Below are 17,300 nucleotides of genomic sequence, written 5' to 3'. Positions count from 1 at the left end.
TTGCGCCCTCGGTGAAAAAGCCACTTCCTAAATACTAGCAAGTTGTGAGCTCTTGGAAAGTTGTGCAGGCTGCAGACTTCAGGGAGGCATCTCTGTCTGCTGTCGGACTCCTCAGGAATGCAGCGGGAAGTGTGAGAAGCCTTGCTTCAACTAAAAGTAGGACGTAGCTCAGTTTACTCATGTTGCCATATTTAGTTTAAAGCCATTGTTAAGAGATTTTTTGCTGTAAGAGTATGTTAATCAGGCTGCTTGTCCAAGAAGTCACTTTAAACTTCACATCATCGACCTTCAAGGATTATTAATATTGAAGACTGAGAGCTTCACGGCGACTTCTTCTGCATCATGGTCAGTAATCGATGTATCAGCTTAAATAGTGAGAAAATGATGTAACCTACAATACAAATACAACTAAACATTAGTAAATGTAAATGGCTTACTGTGGACAGTGTGCAGCTCACTGTTTGGGATACATTTACTAAAAAACGAGAACCTGCAGCGTCAGGTAGTGTGTGACTTCAAGAAGAGGATGTTTTTGCAACTTTTGTGTCACCTTTCACAGGGCTGCAGCAAGGTGCTGTGGGGGGTGATAGGGGCGGCTGTCGTCATCACGTTAATAACGATCCCAGCTGTTTATTTCAGCAGTAAGTTCAACCTCAGGCCTGTCTGTGCTTTTTATGTCTGTGTGTGTATTTGTTTGCGCTTGATTCATTCATTTTTTTTTTTTTAAGTTTTTGTTGCTGTCTGAATATGTGTATTTCCTATTTATCCGACTGTCTTGTTTCAGTAACAAACGTGTAAACAAACAGATATTGATGATATGATTTATAAGTGGCTCATATGTGGGTTATCAGTGTAACAGCATGCTGCTGGAAGTTAGAGCGCCACCTTGTGACGAACAGATGGAGGAATGTTTTCATTTCTCATTATTAGCTAAATTTAGATACATTTATTAAAACACTGTATGCTTGTAGGCTGACATTTTGCCATGCTTGTACTTGTATAGAAAGTATTTCTATTCTATGCTATGTAAAGCTATCCAACAGTATATAAAGCAATTAGCCCACCTTTACCAGCTGCAATATTAAGTTGATGCACACAAATTATTCAATGATTTCCAGTGATATTATGATTCTGAAAAGGGCCATTGTGCATTAAGAGAAATTTTACTTATGGTATTTTGATGCTAATACTTTTGTACTTTTACTCAAGTATGATTTTGAATGCAAGACTTTTACTTGTAACGGATTATTTATATATATTTTTACACTGCGGTATTGATACTTTTACTTAAGTATAAGGTCTAAATAATAATATTTCATCAGACTTATATAACGCTTTTCAAAGTCCCCAAAGCCACTTTACATACTGTAGGATACATATTAAAAGAAAATCAAGCAGTAATCATTTTGAATACTTCTTCCTCCACTTGATTTCTTATATTGTTATAGGCAACAAGCACTAATGCAGCATGTTCATAATTTCAGAATCTGATCGTGCCAAAAGGCCTTTTACCCTCAAAGATTACTTCAACGACACCATTAGGTGGAAATCCTACAATTTGTATTGGATATCAGGTATCACCTCTGGTCAAATCACCTATATTATACAGTTTGTTCTTCTGGGCAAGATAATATATGGATATTGTGTACAAATCTCTCATTTATTGTGTTTTATATCTGCAGACAAGGAGTATCTGCATAAAACAAGAGATGGGAATGTCTTCCTCCACAATGCTGAAACAAATGAGGAGTCACTATATTTGAGCAATTCAACCTTTGTAATATACATATACATTTCAAATTTGAACATTTTGTAACAATAAACAATGTTATTACTAAATAAAACCATAATCGTTTTCATTGTAGGCTCAAGTGGATGCCACAGATTACATGTTGTCAGGTGATTATAAATACATCGCTTTTGAAAGCAATTTCACAAAGGTAAGAAACTGCAACTCCCAGTGAATGTTTACCATTTACAATAGTTCAACTTTACAAGATGTTTGCTGTAAATGTCACCTTAAATTTGATCATAAAAAAACTGATAACACAAGTCTGAAAACAAGTTTTGTGCTCCGATAGAAATGGAGACATTCATTCACAGCCTCTTACTCCATCTATGACAGGGACCGTTCGTAAGTTGCTGTGTTTTATGATGATACAATACATCATTTATCATTATATGGACAAACCCATCAGACCAATAGACAGTGATTTACTTGGTGTCACCCTAAATTATTTTCATACTTCTTTCCAGAACATTTCTTATGCCTGTGAACTTTCCAACCGTTGTGCAGTACTTTGCCTTCGCCCCAAAAGGAAACAAATATGTAAGTTGACTCCATGTCATCATGTGATCGCCTTGTCTTCACATTCAGTTGAAATGAACAATATTACTGCTGCTTCAACATTAAAATAAGCTGCCTTATATGCTGCCTTGGTATGTGAGGCAACATGGGACACCAAAATAAATATCAGCTCCTGCGAGACTGTTGTAGAAAGTGTACTAAAACTTGTACTAAATCTGTAATGATCTAATGCTACCACCACTAACTACCTTTTGTGTTGCAGGCTTACGTTTCAGACTTTAACGTTTTCTTCAAGTCCAACGTCACTGCTGAAGCTGTACAAGTGACCCACAATGGTAAAAAGAATGAGATCCTTAATGGTGTCCCTGACTGGGTATATGAGGGTATGTAACGTTTACTTTTTTCAGATATATGTGTCTCTATATGGAATATGGTTACAGATTTTTTTTAATTCTCCCAACAATTTCAGAGGAAGTGTTTGCATCAAACGGAGCAATATGGTGGTCATCAACTGGAAAATTCTTGGCTTATGCAGAGTTTAATGATACAGATGTTCACAAAGTGGAGTTCTCATGGTATGGAACCGAGCAGTATCCTCAAACAGTGGCTCTTCCATACCCAAAGGTGGGATTTTCATTAAAAATTCTGCTCAGATTTTCAATATATTTTTTAATAGCACACATTATATACACTCTCATTATTTATCAAGAATGTTACATTTGATTGTATTTGGTGCAGGCTGGATCTCCCCTTACCAAGGTGAAACTGTTTGTGGTTGATACCACAGATACATCGCGCCCCACACAGGTGGTCGCCCCTGCTTCTGTTGCTTCTGGGTCTGTATATTCTTCAGTTCATAGCATCACTTAAATCAAACTGCATTGAAAACAGAGGCAAATGCAATACCTTCATGGTCTGCATTACCTTGTCACTTTCTGTTGCCTTTGCTCAGCGATCACATGTTGTGCTCAGTGACCTGGGTTACAGACGAACGCGTCGCTGTGCAGTGGGTCACAAGGAAACAGAATTACGTGGTTGTACAGATCTATGACTTTGATGGAAGCAGCTGGCAAGAAAAACAGGTAGCTGTCAGCGTGTCTGCTTCTCTCGATCACGACCAATGTGTTGACTTCATGGTCATGTAAGAAAATGCTAATTAACTGCAATAAATGCCTCTGCTCTCTATAGAAATTTGAGCAAACAAGCAAGACGGGATGGGTCGGCCATGTAAGTTTCCAAAAAGTCTACCACCATTGATTGTTAATTATTTGTTTAATTTGGTGTTTACTATAAAACATCACCTTTTTTTTAGTACGTGCCCTTACCTCTCTTCTTTGCTGATGATAAACTCAGTTTCTACAAAGTGATGAGTGACACTCAGGGCTACAAACATATTCATTATGTGAAAGATGTAAGTATTCTTTCAATTATATCTATGCAAAATGTACTGCACAGTTAGCTTCCATCATGTCTTTGATGTTGAGTGTTTCACTTATTTTGTGAAGGGCAAAGCAACACCTATTACCTCTGGGAAGTGGGAAGTCATTTACATATCCAAATTAACAAAAGATGCCATGTGAGTGATGATGACGTACATCTCTGACAAAACCACATAATAAAGAATGTTAGAAAGTAAATGCGTGTAAACATGACTTGTGTATAACTCTTTTCTACAGATATTTTGTGAGTAATGAGTACCAAGGAATACCCGGGAAGAGAGATCTTTACAAGTAAGGAAATCTGTGTGTTGGATTCTTGGAGCCCAGGAAGACTAGCAGACACATTAGCCAAATATAATTTGGATTAATAAGCAAGAACACACTAAATTAGGATGAACTGGCATGAACTGAATGACATAACTAACGTACATTTTTTGTTTATCAGGGTTCTGATTGGAAGCAGCCTTTCTGCTCCTCAGTGTCTCACCTGTGGCTTGCGTAAGGACAGGTGTCAGTACAACTCTGCTTACTTCAGCTTTGACGCCTCTTACTACCGAATGGATTGCTATGGTTAGTTACCCACTCACATTTTCTCTTAAGCAATAACTCATTCAGTGTCGATGTGTTGGGGGTTATATGTGGTGGGGAGCATCTGTGAACAATAATGTGAGCTAAGCCTTCTAAAGTCATACAGAAGACTTGATGTATAATCCAATTGTTTGTGCATTTTCTATTTATTTTTTTTCCAGGACCTGGGTTGCCACACTACACACTCATTGACAACAGGGAATCAGGTGCAGGTCTGTATACTTACTAACCCCAAGCCCATTGTTGAATTATTTATTGCAATTTTTCTTTTGCAGTTAATTATAGGGTGTTTGAAAGTAGAAATATTTTTGATATTTGCTTTTATATCAGGTTTTTGTGCACATCAGTCATTTCCAGTATGACAATTGTTGTTATTACATTATCTTTTTTTCAGAGCTCGCTGTTCTTGAAGAGAACAAGGAACTGGAAAATATTCTGTCAGAATTCCAAATGCCAGCAGTGCAGTATGGCACACTTAAGGTTGCAGGATATGGTGAGACAACACAGTACATGTTTAAGATCCCTTACAGTATGTTTGGAGATACACAAGATAATACCCTTGAATAATAATCTGTGTCTGATATGATTTCTTTTGACACACTCATTAAAAATGTTTTTTTTTAAATTGATGAATATACAAATATGTTTAATTTCAAATGTTACTACTGGGCACAAGATGTCTTCTAATTAACCGTGAAGTCCATTCGTAGTGTTTGTGCACTGGAGGTTTCAAGCTTCCACACCACGCTCGTGTAAGTTTCATACTGGACCACGATTGGCTTCTAAACCATGTGTGATGTCACAAAATCCTGCTCGTACGAACACATCTTTAACTCAGATGAACACAAAAAAACTTTCCCCCTTCAGCAGATGAATGTGAAAACAGTCTTCTAGTGTCTCTGCACATACATCATTCTGCACAGTGAAGGTCACACATCAAGTGAAGGAACAATATGCAAAACACATTTCTGAGTGGGGAGGACTTTAAATTTAGATACATTTCATCATGTCGGGAGCTTCAAATGAGGTTTTACTATTCTAAAAGGACTAACTTAGTTATCTTACTGTAGACATCTTAGAACAGAACAATAATATTTATCAGATATTTGATGGGTAGAAACCTTTACATTTGAAACATACATTTGTATTTTTTTAACTTCCTAACTTATTTACCAACAGATCTTTGGTATCAAATGATGTTACCACCAAATTTCAAGAAGTCAAAAAAATATCCTCTTCTTATTAATGTGTAAGTAAACTGCACTGCTTAGCGCTCCATTCCAATATAATTCAGTGAGCATTCCTTACTGTGACATTTTGTGATAAGTGCTGTTGCTGACCTGTGCAGGTATGGCGGCCCCTGTAGTCAGCAGGTGGACTATCGTTTCAAGCTGAACTGGGGCACATACCTCTCCAGTTCACACGGGATCATCATCGCTAGCTTTGACGGAAGGGGGAGCGGTTACCAGGGGGATGAAATAATGCACGCAATCTACAGGCGCCTTGGAACGTTTGAAGTGGAGGATCAGATAACAGCTGTGAGGTGAAGTGTGTCTGAACATTCAACTACCTCATGTTATATTACATATACTGTGAAGTGATCTCATTTGTTGGCTTCACTCCTCTGTGACAAGCAAAGTTATGTCATAATATTCATAAAGAATTTGTAATAAATGTCTGTCTTAGTGGATATCCAAATATGTTTTTGTCAGTTAATAAATGATTTGTGTGTTGTAGGAAATTCATCGACATGGGTTTTATCGACAAAGACAAAATAGCAATTTGGGGCTGGGTAAGTTGCAGTCTTGTTGCTCTCTGTATTTCTCATTAACTTATGTTGTTATTCAATGTGTTTGCATTCACTAAATTTTAACCTTCAGTCATATGGTGGCTACGTCACCTCAATGGCCTTGGGTGCTGGAACTGGACTCTTCAAGTGTGGAATAGCAGTTGCCCCAGTGGCCAAGTGGGAATATTATGGTTGGTGTACATACATATATTTAGTATATATTTCTACAGTCTATTCTGAGAGCACTATATACCTTCTTTGACGTAATTTTTTCACAGTGTACTTAAAAGAGTACTCCACCGATTTAGCATTGGGCTTCTATAACGTCGTCAGGCTCACGATAGATGCTTGAAAAAAGGGTCAAAGTCGTTGCAGTAGCACCAGAGATATCATTTTTTTTATTCCATGCATTCTTCCTCCTTGCCAAAACCTTCCACCTATGTTACCCACAATGCAACCCAACCAGTTGTGTGCTGGCTCATGTAGCCTTGAGCCACTTGCCTCAAGCAGAGATGAGAATTGGGTTACAGAGGTGTTAGTCTCGCTTTGCCCGACCATCCTCCACATGCTGCGGAGGAGGGTCTGGCTAGTCCACAAAGCAATCCGGGATGGGAATAAAACATGCATTGGTTTATTGGCATTTCTTTAAACCAATCACAATCGTCATAGGCGGCACTAAGCTCTGCATGGAGCCACTTCAAAATAGCCTCGGGAAGGAATTTGTTTTGGTGGAACATGTATGTTCAAAAGTTGTTTTAGTTGTGCGAAAGAAAACTCAGATTGGACAGATAGTCTAGCTATAGCTGTCTCGATTTACCCTGCAGAGATCTGAGGAGCAGTTAAACATATTCCTCATAAATCCACCAGAGTTTAAAATTCCAACACAAAGAAAGCGGCTGGAAACGGTCATCGGTGAAAATACATGCATCTGGCGGAATTTCCTGCGGCAACAGAGCAATCTCAGAAGTGGAACGTTGAGGATATAGACTACAGAGGTGTGGTACTTCTTTCGAACTCCACAATCCCAGTCAACCCTCAAACTTGCCCCAGCCGACACAGACGACACATTTAGACGCAGTTTATCAGAATTCACAGAGCTCCCTTTGTATTCACAAAAATGTTCATACAACTTTTTTCACATATTCAGCAGTACTCCTTAAGACCTGTAAACAGACTTTGATGTGTAAAATTGGTGGAGTTCCCCTTTAAGGATTCAAATTTGTATTTCAATCTAACTCTTTTCAACGCTCTAAAAAACCTCTTTCCTTCTGTTGAATAAAAGTAATTTGTGAACTGTGAGATTAACTGAGTTTTTTTATTGCAGATGCAGTGTACACTGAACGTTACATGGGCAAGCCCACAGAGAATTCAGACTCTTACAATGTAAATATTACACAAGTCAGCTCTTTCACAATAAACTTTTCAAACTACAGCACAATTCTGACTTGAGACATACGGTACGTTATTAACGGTGACATTTCTATTATATTTAACAGAATTCCACAGTGATGGCCAGGGCAAAGAACTTCAAAACAGTAGACTATCTATTGGTTCATGGCACAGCAGATGGTACGTTTTATCCAGTTACTCTTCTTTTCAGTTTCTGAGCATGTGGTAGCCTTATTTCTCAACAGTGTACCAGGTAACACAGTAAAGCCTTGTACAAATGGGCCCTATTTGCCTTGAGCTTTGATGTTCAGTCACGTAGTGAAAGCACTGTCTTTCCTGTAGACAATGTCCATTTCCAGCAGGCAGCACAGATCTCCAGAGCTCTGGTGAACGAGCAAGTGGACTTTGAGGCGATGGTAAATATTGGCTCAGGGAAGTGGGACTAATATTAGCCTTGATGGTGTTGATTTAATAAAAGTTTCAAATGGAAAAAACTGTCATGTTTTATTATGCACAAATGTCTAAAACGTATACGATTTAAAATGTGTATAATTTGTATGTGTATAATGTGTATTATTTGATAATGTTTTATAATTTGATAGTATATACACTAATGCTTGCCATTCATTTCAGTGGTACACTGACAGGGACCACAGTCTCAGAGGATCAGCTTTCCATCATACATACACCCTCATGAGCCACTTCCTGCAGAAATGCCTCCTTAATCCCAAATAGATGTGAAGAATGTAACAGCATTTATAGTGAACATTACCACAGTTCTTTTTTTTAATTTGTGTATTTTTCTTACTGATATTCTGAATTTTATTCTGAATAAAAACAAATGTATGCAGCAATGGATGTTCTATTGCTCGTGCAAATGAGCATTTGTATTTTATGTGGATTTAGGGAACCTTTGTCAGGATATCTGAAATTTAATTATATAAAATACTAAAAGCCATTGCATGCATTTATGGTTGAATATAATGTCATACAATAGATCAATTGCACTGCACTGATTTGTTGTATGAGTGTTGTAATTTGTGTTGCAGTCATGTTCTAAAGAATAAACATTGTTTTTAAATATAATAGTTTCATTATTTGTACAGTACTTTTTTTGTCCAAATGATTTTTCCACACATCCTTACTGTATAAACATAGATTACAATTAAAACAAATTAAGCTGTGCATGTTTTGTGTTTCTCAATAAACACCCAACATGTTTTAGTTTGATCTTATGAATTGTCATAGTGAACTTTATAAAATATAACTTCACATTTTCCTCAGTTTTAAAGCTCACTTCATGTGTAACTAATGTTGAGAGAATATTGGACAGGTTTATTAAAGGTAAAGCTTTGTTATCTGTACGTGATTAAAATGAACATAATTTGAACATAACAGTTTTTGTTTCATGCCACTGAGAGACAGTATATTGAACACATAGGTGCCTGTATTTGTCAGTATTTATTTGTCAGGGTCGAGGTCATGTTTGATTTTAACACCTAAAGTAACCACTTTTACCACCTATATTGCTTTTTTTTTCAACAAAGTCAAACATTCAGTGGACTGAGACGGAAGCTGACTAATGGGTTGAGAGTAACAGAGGATATGCTGAGGTTTTAGTGACGGGGGAGTCACCTGGGAGAATGCTCCTGAGCTCCACTATATAAGACTGAGCAGATCAAGAAGGGACCATGAAACAGCTTCAGAGAGAAGAAGAGCACCAATCAACGCACTTTACAATCCTTCTCTTGGACGCTCGACAGAAAGGAGCACAGGTGAGCATTTTTGTTCCTTCCTCCTTTCAGACATCCAGAATTTCTACATGTGATTAAATCCTCATATGCTTTATTGAAATATTCTCGCATTGTCTTTCACTCCTGATCTTTCAGAAGCTCAAACTATGAAAAGCGCTTACTCTTTGGCTGGAGTCCTGCTCCTCATCATGATCCAAAGCAGCTGGCAGATGCCTGATCAGGACACAGACCAAAACCCCATGTAAGATCAGCTCTCAGCTTTGTCTCATTCACATTGGCCTGAAAAAACTCCCCTAGCAAAGATCAGGATTAGAAAGGTGTCACTATGGGAGTATTTGAGGACCCCATCCTGAGCTGCAAAAAAAATGGAGCAAATCTTTTGAAGCAAACAGCCAGGTTTTAACGTAATTTAATGGCTGTTTTTGGTTGAGAGGGCTCCAGTTGGCCAAATATTTATGAAGTAAGTCAGGCAAAGAATATGTGCTGGCAGATTGCTTTGCCATTAACAGTTCTGTGAGTTGCACTCAGAGAATCAGCTGTTAATATTAGAGGAAAAGGATCTCCAGTGCAAAAAGACCAAATGTCATTTATCATTATTTCAATTGTAATTCTTAATGAGAAAACCCATAGGGAAAGTTAATTTTAATTTGCATTTTAGGGGAGTTATGTGAGATGATGTGTTTTTTATTTCATGTGTTGTAATGCCTTCCTTGTAGTGTTATTTATACTGTACATATTGGCATTTTAATATTTATATGTTTTAGTTATGTTGCGTCTCCTGTAGCACATGCAAAGCTCTATTTACTTGAATACTTACTTTACTTATTTAATTGAATCTTTTGAACATTCATTTTTACAAGCAATGATCACAGCATCATCGAGATCCACATTTTCAGAAAAAATTACTTATTCCAAAATGTATGAGTAGTTATTGGTAGATGAGAATGATGCAGCAGGTTTACAGAGTTGTGTCACGAGGACTCCAGCAAGTAGAACGCCCCTATGGGGACCATACAAGAGAGAGAAAGGACAGAGATATAAAGGCAGGGAGGTGAGGACATGTGAAATGGTAAGCGTGTACAGACATACAGTATGACAGGAAGGGGAGTGTTTGAGATGAGAGTGTGTCAGCTTAAGCTTTATTATCCCCATCATTTCTAGTTTATTGGCGGAAAACTCCATGATGGCCGAACCCATTGAGCTCCCAAACATGAAAAGACATTCAGAGGGAACATTTTCCAACGATTACAGCAAATATCTGGAGACGAGAAGAGCACAAGACTTTGTCCAGTGGCTAAAGAACTCAAAAAGGAACGGGTGAGTGTGCCCTTTTATTACTGAATCACTTCAACTTGGTGTCATAGTATAAATTATATCATATAATTATATATAGGTCAAGTCTGTAATATATTGAGAAGACCACATGTATGGCTTTAATTGTAGAATTAATACTGTAGATTGCTGTATGCCTCTGGTATTGGAGACAAACAACATAATTACATATACAGTTATTGTGACTGTATCATCTAAATGTCTGTCTACAGGAGCCTATTTAGACGCCATGCAGACGGCACCTACACCAGTGACGTGAGCTCCTACCTGCAGGACCTGGCAGCCAAGGAGTTTGTGTCCTGGCTGAAGACTGGCCGAGGCAGAAGAGAGTAAATTCAACCTACAGCTCCCTAAATAATGCAACTATTCACACTGACCCTGTGCTATTATATGTTTCACAATCTGTACTAGTCTTTTTCTTGGTCATGCTATTAAATTCCCCTCATAAGAAGCCCTGTCAGCATTCAGTGGTTGAAGGAAATGTTTTCAAAATGGAAAAACAAAGTTACAGTATGTTTGAAGTGTGTTTCAATCATAAATGCTATGTGACTTTTTTTTAATCAAGCATTCACATCATGATTCATTTTTCACATTTTGACATTTGTCATCTTTCTTCTCACATACCATTTGTAAGAATATGTTACAATCACATTATTGATCTGAATTGCAATTTTGATTATTACATCTGTAGATAGTCTCAATACCTTTTCTTATTATTCAGATAAAAGTCATATTTAGTTTTCAATAAAGAAATGTGTACAATGTACGAGTTCCCTCTTTAAAAAATTGAATCCATTTTGAAATATTGGTTTGACAAGGATCACTCTTGGCAAGGACCTACATCTCAGTGTGTATGTGTCCGTCTACACCTCAGAGAATACAAGATGGGGTTTTAGGCGCAGGATCCACAAGGTTATGTCCATGAAGAATATAATTTTAAAACGTTCATTAATAGTCATTTCAAAGAGAACATTTTCTTCACAGACTTCATTGTTAAGACAAAAATTGACAGCATGCACCAACCATGCTCTATTAATCCTTCTGTTTATGGAGGCAGAATAAAAATCAATAAACACATCACTCACTAGGGACACATGTGCTGTGGGATTTCTACAAGTCAACAAATGCTGTGTGTCACCTGTCAGGTATTCACTGAGGAAGGATCTCCCAGTGATGCTCTGACAGCACACCTAGGAGGGTTATGCTAAATGTAAGAACATGAAATCACTCAGACTCGTTGGGAACAATGACTGGGTTGACACTCTTGAGTTCCTCCTGGCGCTGAGACAAAACAGGAATTCACATGAGCCAGAAGCTTGACATGCTTTGGGATGTGTCACCTCTCTAAGCTGTCATCCGTAGCACATCAAACCATCTGTTGATTGCAAGAACCTCTGCCCACTTCAGTCTATTTGTAGGCCAAATCCCTGAAGGTTGGACATTTACGCTTAGCATCAATGATATTGGATGTTTCTATCATGGTATCCCCCATGCAGGTATTGCGTCAATGCAGTGTGTGATCAAGCATGTGCACCTATACCTAATCATTTGACAGTTATGTCTGATATGTGATCTGAGCCAAATTAATGCTCTTTGAGTCTTAGGGATACAATGAAAAGATTTTTTGTGGTTACGGATCAATGTTAAACATCTTTCTGTAACTCTCTAACAAGGTTACAAAAACGTGCTTAACTAATGCATAACTAGAGTGGTAATGATGTAATGCATGAATTACTGCATCAGGATATATCATTAATGTCTGTTGCACACCTTCAAGCAATGATAAAGTCACTATGTGATTAGTATAATTAATTAATGGATTATTATTTACAGATTTTTAACTCTTTTTCTTCATACATTAATCTACAGTATCTGCCATCACATTAGCTGAACTCCAGTTACACAGGAAAGAACATTAGAGACCCATGCATTTGATCAGCCTGTCTGAAACAGAACATTAACTGTTCTCAACATCTACATGCTGCACGACCCAACAGTCTTTATGTCACAAGCTAGAGGGTGTTGTTATTAAAAACAAGTGTTCATTATGTATCGTTAAATTATTACTTAATGCAAATTCACGAGAAATGAGTATGAATAGCTACTGTTCTGCTTTCAGAGAGGCTTTTTTTTAAAAAGTCTTAATTCTAATAATATAACTGAAGATACATTTAATGTGTCAATTAATGTATGAAGTAGCCTAAACTTTATTTAGTACATGACCTATTAACTAATCACATAAACTCAGTGAGTTGATCATTTCTAATGGAAGGAATTCATAATAGATCCCATATTAATTTATGAATTAAACCACGAGTCATGCATTATTTATGCAGTTTATGTACTTATTTTGTACCGCACTGTATTTTGCATTAAATTATATTATTATTTGCACCCAGCTTTCCATTGTTAGGATTAAGTCTATCTGTGACAATGACAAGACAAAGAGTGCTCATAGATATTTATTAAATTAGAATAACATTGACAAGATATGCATAAGTAAGTATAATAATAATAATAATAATAAGTATTTTCTTAAATAAGCCCATACCTAGTTCTTTTCAAACACTATTATTACACCTTCATTTGGCCCTTCAGAATTGGGTTAAATGATGAAGCTTTTAAATTCATGATTCACTGAATTTTATACAAACATTAAAACAAATGAGATTATGCAAATTTACATTTACAACATAAGCAATACATTGACACCAGGAGGCAAAATACTGTAAGTCTATGTTTGAATAAAATGTTATTTATTCATTCTATTTCACAAAATAAATATAGATGAATAACTTATCATACAAAGAGAGAATTGACATTCTGGCAGAAAGTGCTATTCCATTTGGTTCTTAACATATTTCCCTTTATCAATCACTTTAAAGCACTCATACCCATTGAAAATGGTCCCATCCATTAACATATTATTTATATTACATATATTTTGCAGGCTTTTCATGTTAAAGGAATGTGTACACATTTATGTATGGATATGGTTGTGGTCGAGAATGACCTTAGGCTTTTAAAATATTACCTAGACCTTCGTATATAATTTCACATCAGATTCAATGCCTATAGAGAACTTAAATAATCATAGGGAATAAGTATATAAATGGATAAAGAATCTGATGATATGTAAATATAATATTTCAAAATACAAAGTATATACTTAACAAAATAAATACAAATTGATCCAATAACAAAAAATTGCAAACTGTCTCTTAGCAAGACAATACATTTTACATTTTCTTAGGTAACATTCAGTGTAGCAATACAGGATCTAGATTAAGAAAGTACAATTTGACAACACAAGAAAATAGTAAGTTTCACTAGTTCATGAAGAGGATATTTGTGACACATCAGATAACTGTTATTCACTTACAGTATACACAGAGATTTACAAGACTAAACATGAACATTGATTAACGGCAGCATACAATACAGATTTGTTTACAAGCACACAGAAGGGATGGTGACAAAGACTCACAACACTGTCCTCCATCTTCTTCATCTTATATTTCTCATCATGGACACCAGTGTTGTGAAACACTGTGATCGTTGTAAAGGACTGTGAGAATGAATAAAGAAAAGACAGATGTATAATTACTAGATATATACTAAGCATATATTGTGTTTGTTACTAGCAGTGGTGGAACATGTACTCAAGATTCTTTACCTAAAGGTCCCAATTTATAAAAAGTGAGATTTCCATGTTATTATAAAGCAAGTCAAAGGGCTATAAAAACACTGTGAAAGTATCAGTATACTTGAGTAAAAGTAAAGAAGTATTATCTGCAAAATGAACTGAAAGTGTCAAAAGTAAAAGAACTCATTATGCAGAATGGCCCTATCCAGAGTGTTATATTATTATATACTGAATATATTGTACAAATGATTAGATCAGATGTTATATATATATATATATATATATATATAAGTATATTAACTACAGCTGTAAAAGGAGGTGCTGATAGGCAGATGTTTTTCCCAAATTCCTATGAGTTGGTTCATGTAGCTTTTATATTATTTTATTTTTCCATTGTTAAAGCTTTAGCTTTTTGTTATGTCTAACAATCTGACTAGTTTTCATTTTTCTAGTTGTTCTGACAATGACCAAAGTACGCCTGATTTTGAACAGGACATTGATCCAGAAAATAACTTTTATGTTAACATAAATAACAACTGTAGCTATTACACAGAGCAACAGTTCAATAATAATACTAAAATTGATTACGGCATATCTATCATTCATTTTAACAGCAGAAGTCTGTATTCAAACTTCCAGAATATAAAGGAATATTTAGGACAGTTCAAGAAACCCTTTAATATTACAGCCATATCAGAAACATGGATTAATGCCGATAGGGGCATGGATTTTGAGTTACAGGGATATGAATTTAACTATGTGAATAGAGTAAATAGTTGTGGAGGGGGGGGTGGCGCTTTTTGTTGATAAAGGGCTAATTTACAAGGTTGTTGAAAACATGACAGTAGTCATGGATGATATAATAGAGTGTATCTCAATTGAGTTATGTATGGAAAAAATGAAGAATTTCATAGTAAGTTGTGTATATTGGAAACCAGGATCCAATGTTAAAATATTCACAGAAATAATGGAAAAAATGTTTAATAAAGTAAAGCATAAAGTCAACTATATATGTGGGGATTTCAACATTGACCTACTAAATCCCAACAAACACAAATCGACGGAAGAGTTTATTGAAACACTGTATAGTTTGAGTCTTTTTCCAACAATCACAAAACCTACCAGAATAACATGCAATGGTGCCACTCTGATAGATAATATTTTTACAAACAATATGGCACTAGATAAAATACGAGAATAAATTTGACAGTGCAATATAAGAAATTAACAATTATTTAAAGAAAGGCAACATCAAAAAGAAAGGTCTTCAGCCTTAATTTGAAAGAACTGAGAGTTGCGGCAGACCTGCAGTTTTCTGGGAGTTTGTTCCAGATATGTGGAGCATAAAAATTAACGCTGCTTCCCCCTTTTTAGTTCTGACTCTGGGGACAACAAGCAGACCTGTCCCAGACGACCTGAGAGCTTTGGGTGGTTCATAGTGTGGTAGCAGATCAGAAATGTATTTTGGCCCTAAACCGTTTAGTGATTTATAAACCAGTAGAAGTATTTTGAAATCTATTCTTTGGGGCACTGGAAGCCAGTGTAAAGACTTCAGATCTGGAGTGATGTGATCCACTTCGAGCAGCAGCGTTCTGAATCAGCTGCAGCTGTCTGATTGATTTTTTAGGGAGACCTGTAAAGACACCGTTACAGTAGTCAAGTCTACTGAAGATAAAAGCATGGACAAGTTTTTCCAAATCCTGCTGAGACATAAGTCCTTTAACCCTTGATATATTTTTAAGGTGATAATAGGCTGACTTTGTAATTGTCTTAATGTGGCTGTTAAAATTCAGGTCTGAGTCCATGACTACACCAAGATTTCTGGCTTTGTCTGTTGTTTTTAACATTGTCGTTTGAAGCTGAGCACTGACTTTTAATCGTTCCTCTTTTGCTCCAAAAACAACCACCTCAGTTTTTTCTTCATTTAATTTAAGAAAGTTCTGATGTTGTAGATACTATACATAAGGTATAAAATAATAAATATAAATAAATATTAAAAAAAAGTAACGTTAGATGCAATGTTATGAGTGTTTTTGTTGTTCTTTGTTTGACTGTAATAAGAAGAAGAAAAGGAAGGCAGCCAGTTACGTCACTTCCGTTGCGTAGCCTGTAGGGGGAGCTCTTGGTCAGTGTCTCAGTCATTAAACTACTGACTTAACAGTGAACAGTCGCTATTGTTTTAACTCAAGTTATTTCTTCCCCTATTCAGGTAATGTAGTCTTCGTGGTTTATATTTTGGTGTAACCTTAACCTGTATTGTTACTTTCAGTCATTAAACTACTGACTTGAGAGCTGAACAGTCGCTATTGTTTTAACTCAAGTTATTTCTTCCCCTATTCAGGGGCTTAACACTGGCACATCCAGTCAATAATTTGTTCAATGCACTTAGTCAGTTTTTGTATTGGACTATAGTCCCCTGGCGATAAGGTTATGTAAATTTGTGTGTTGTCTGCATAACTATGGTAATTTATTTTGTTGTTTTCCATAATCTGAGCCAATGGAAGCATGTAGATGTTGAACAGAAGAGGCCCCAGAACAGAGCCTTGGGGAACTCCACAGTCATATATGTATGCTCAGATGCATAATTACCTATAGACACGAAGTAGTCCCTATTCCTTAAGTAGGATTCAAACCAGTTTAGTACTGAGCCAGAAATGCCAACCCAGTTTTCCAATCGGTCTAGTAATATGTCATGGTCGACCGTGTCAAATGCAGCACTGAGATCAAGTAATACTAAGACTGTAGTTTTGCCACTATCTGTGTATAAGTGGATGTCATTAAAGACTTTAACAAGAGCTGTCTCAGTGCTGTGCTATGGTCGAAAACCGACTGGAAGGCATCAAAACTGTTGTTTAGTGACAAGAAAAGGTTGAGTTGTTGAGAAACCGTTTTTACAATAATTTTACTTAAAAATGGAAGGTTTGATATTGGCCTATAGTTGCTCATTAGTGACGTGTCTAGATTGTTCTTTTTTAAGAGTGGCTTAATGACTGCAGTTTTCAGGGCCTGTGGGAAGATACCTGAGAGAAGAGAATTGTTTACAATCTGTAGAAGT

The 17,300-nt window shown here is 36.4% G+C and overlaps 2 protein-coding genes across 2 annotated transcripts; both read left to right on the top strand.

Moving 5' to 3' along the window:
* The first annotated feature begins 36 nt into the window (after positions 1–36).
* On the top strand, positions 37–8,599 carry fap (fibroblast activation protein, alpha). Its single transcript, XM_078261809.1, has 26 exons — positions 37–345; positions 560–641; positions 1,485–1,574; positions 1,683–1,777; positions 1,866–1,940; positions 2,082–2,134; positions 2,257–2,329; positions 2,571–2,691; positions 2,778–2,932; positions 3,047–3,144; positions 3,261–3,390; positions 3,497–3,535; positions 3,621–3,719; positions 3,814–3,884; positions 3,985–4,038; positions 4,193–4,317; positions 4,497–4,547; positions 4,730–4,828; positions 5,515–5,584; positions 5,684–5,878; positions 6,073–6,127; positions 6,216–6,315; positions 7,449–7,507; positions 7,621–7,693; positions 7,856–7,929; positions 8,147–8,599. Exons 1-26 carry the CDS (start codon positions 343–345, stop codon positions 8,246–8,248), a joined length of 2,241 nt encoding a protein of 746 aa, XP_078117935.1. The 5' UTR covers positions 37–342; the 3' UTR covers positions 8,249–8,599.
* An 814-nt stretch (positions 8,600–9,413) lies between these two features.
* Positions 9,414–10,932, top strand: gcgb (glucagon b). Its single transcript, XM_078262796.1, has 3 exons — positions 9,414–9,508; positions 10,429–10,584; positions 10,812–10,932. The coding sequence occupies exons 1-3, from the start codon at positions 9,414–9,416 to the stop codon at positions 10,930–10,932; spliced, it is 372 nt and encodes a 123-aa protein (XP_078118922.1).
* Positions 10,933–17,300: the final 6,368 nt, after the last annotated feature.

The sequence above is a fragment of the Sander vitreus genome, chromosome 11 (assembly GCF_031162955.1).
Source record: "Sander vitreus isolate 19-12246 chromosome 11, sanVit1, whole genome shotgun sequence".
Taxonomy (NCBI): Eukaryota; Metazoa; Chordata; class Actinopteri; order Perciformes; family Percidae; genus Sander; species Sander vitreus.
This window is presented reverse-complemented; position numbering and strand designations above follow the sequence as displayed.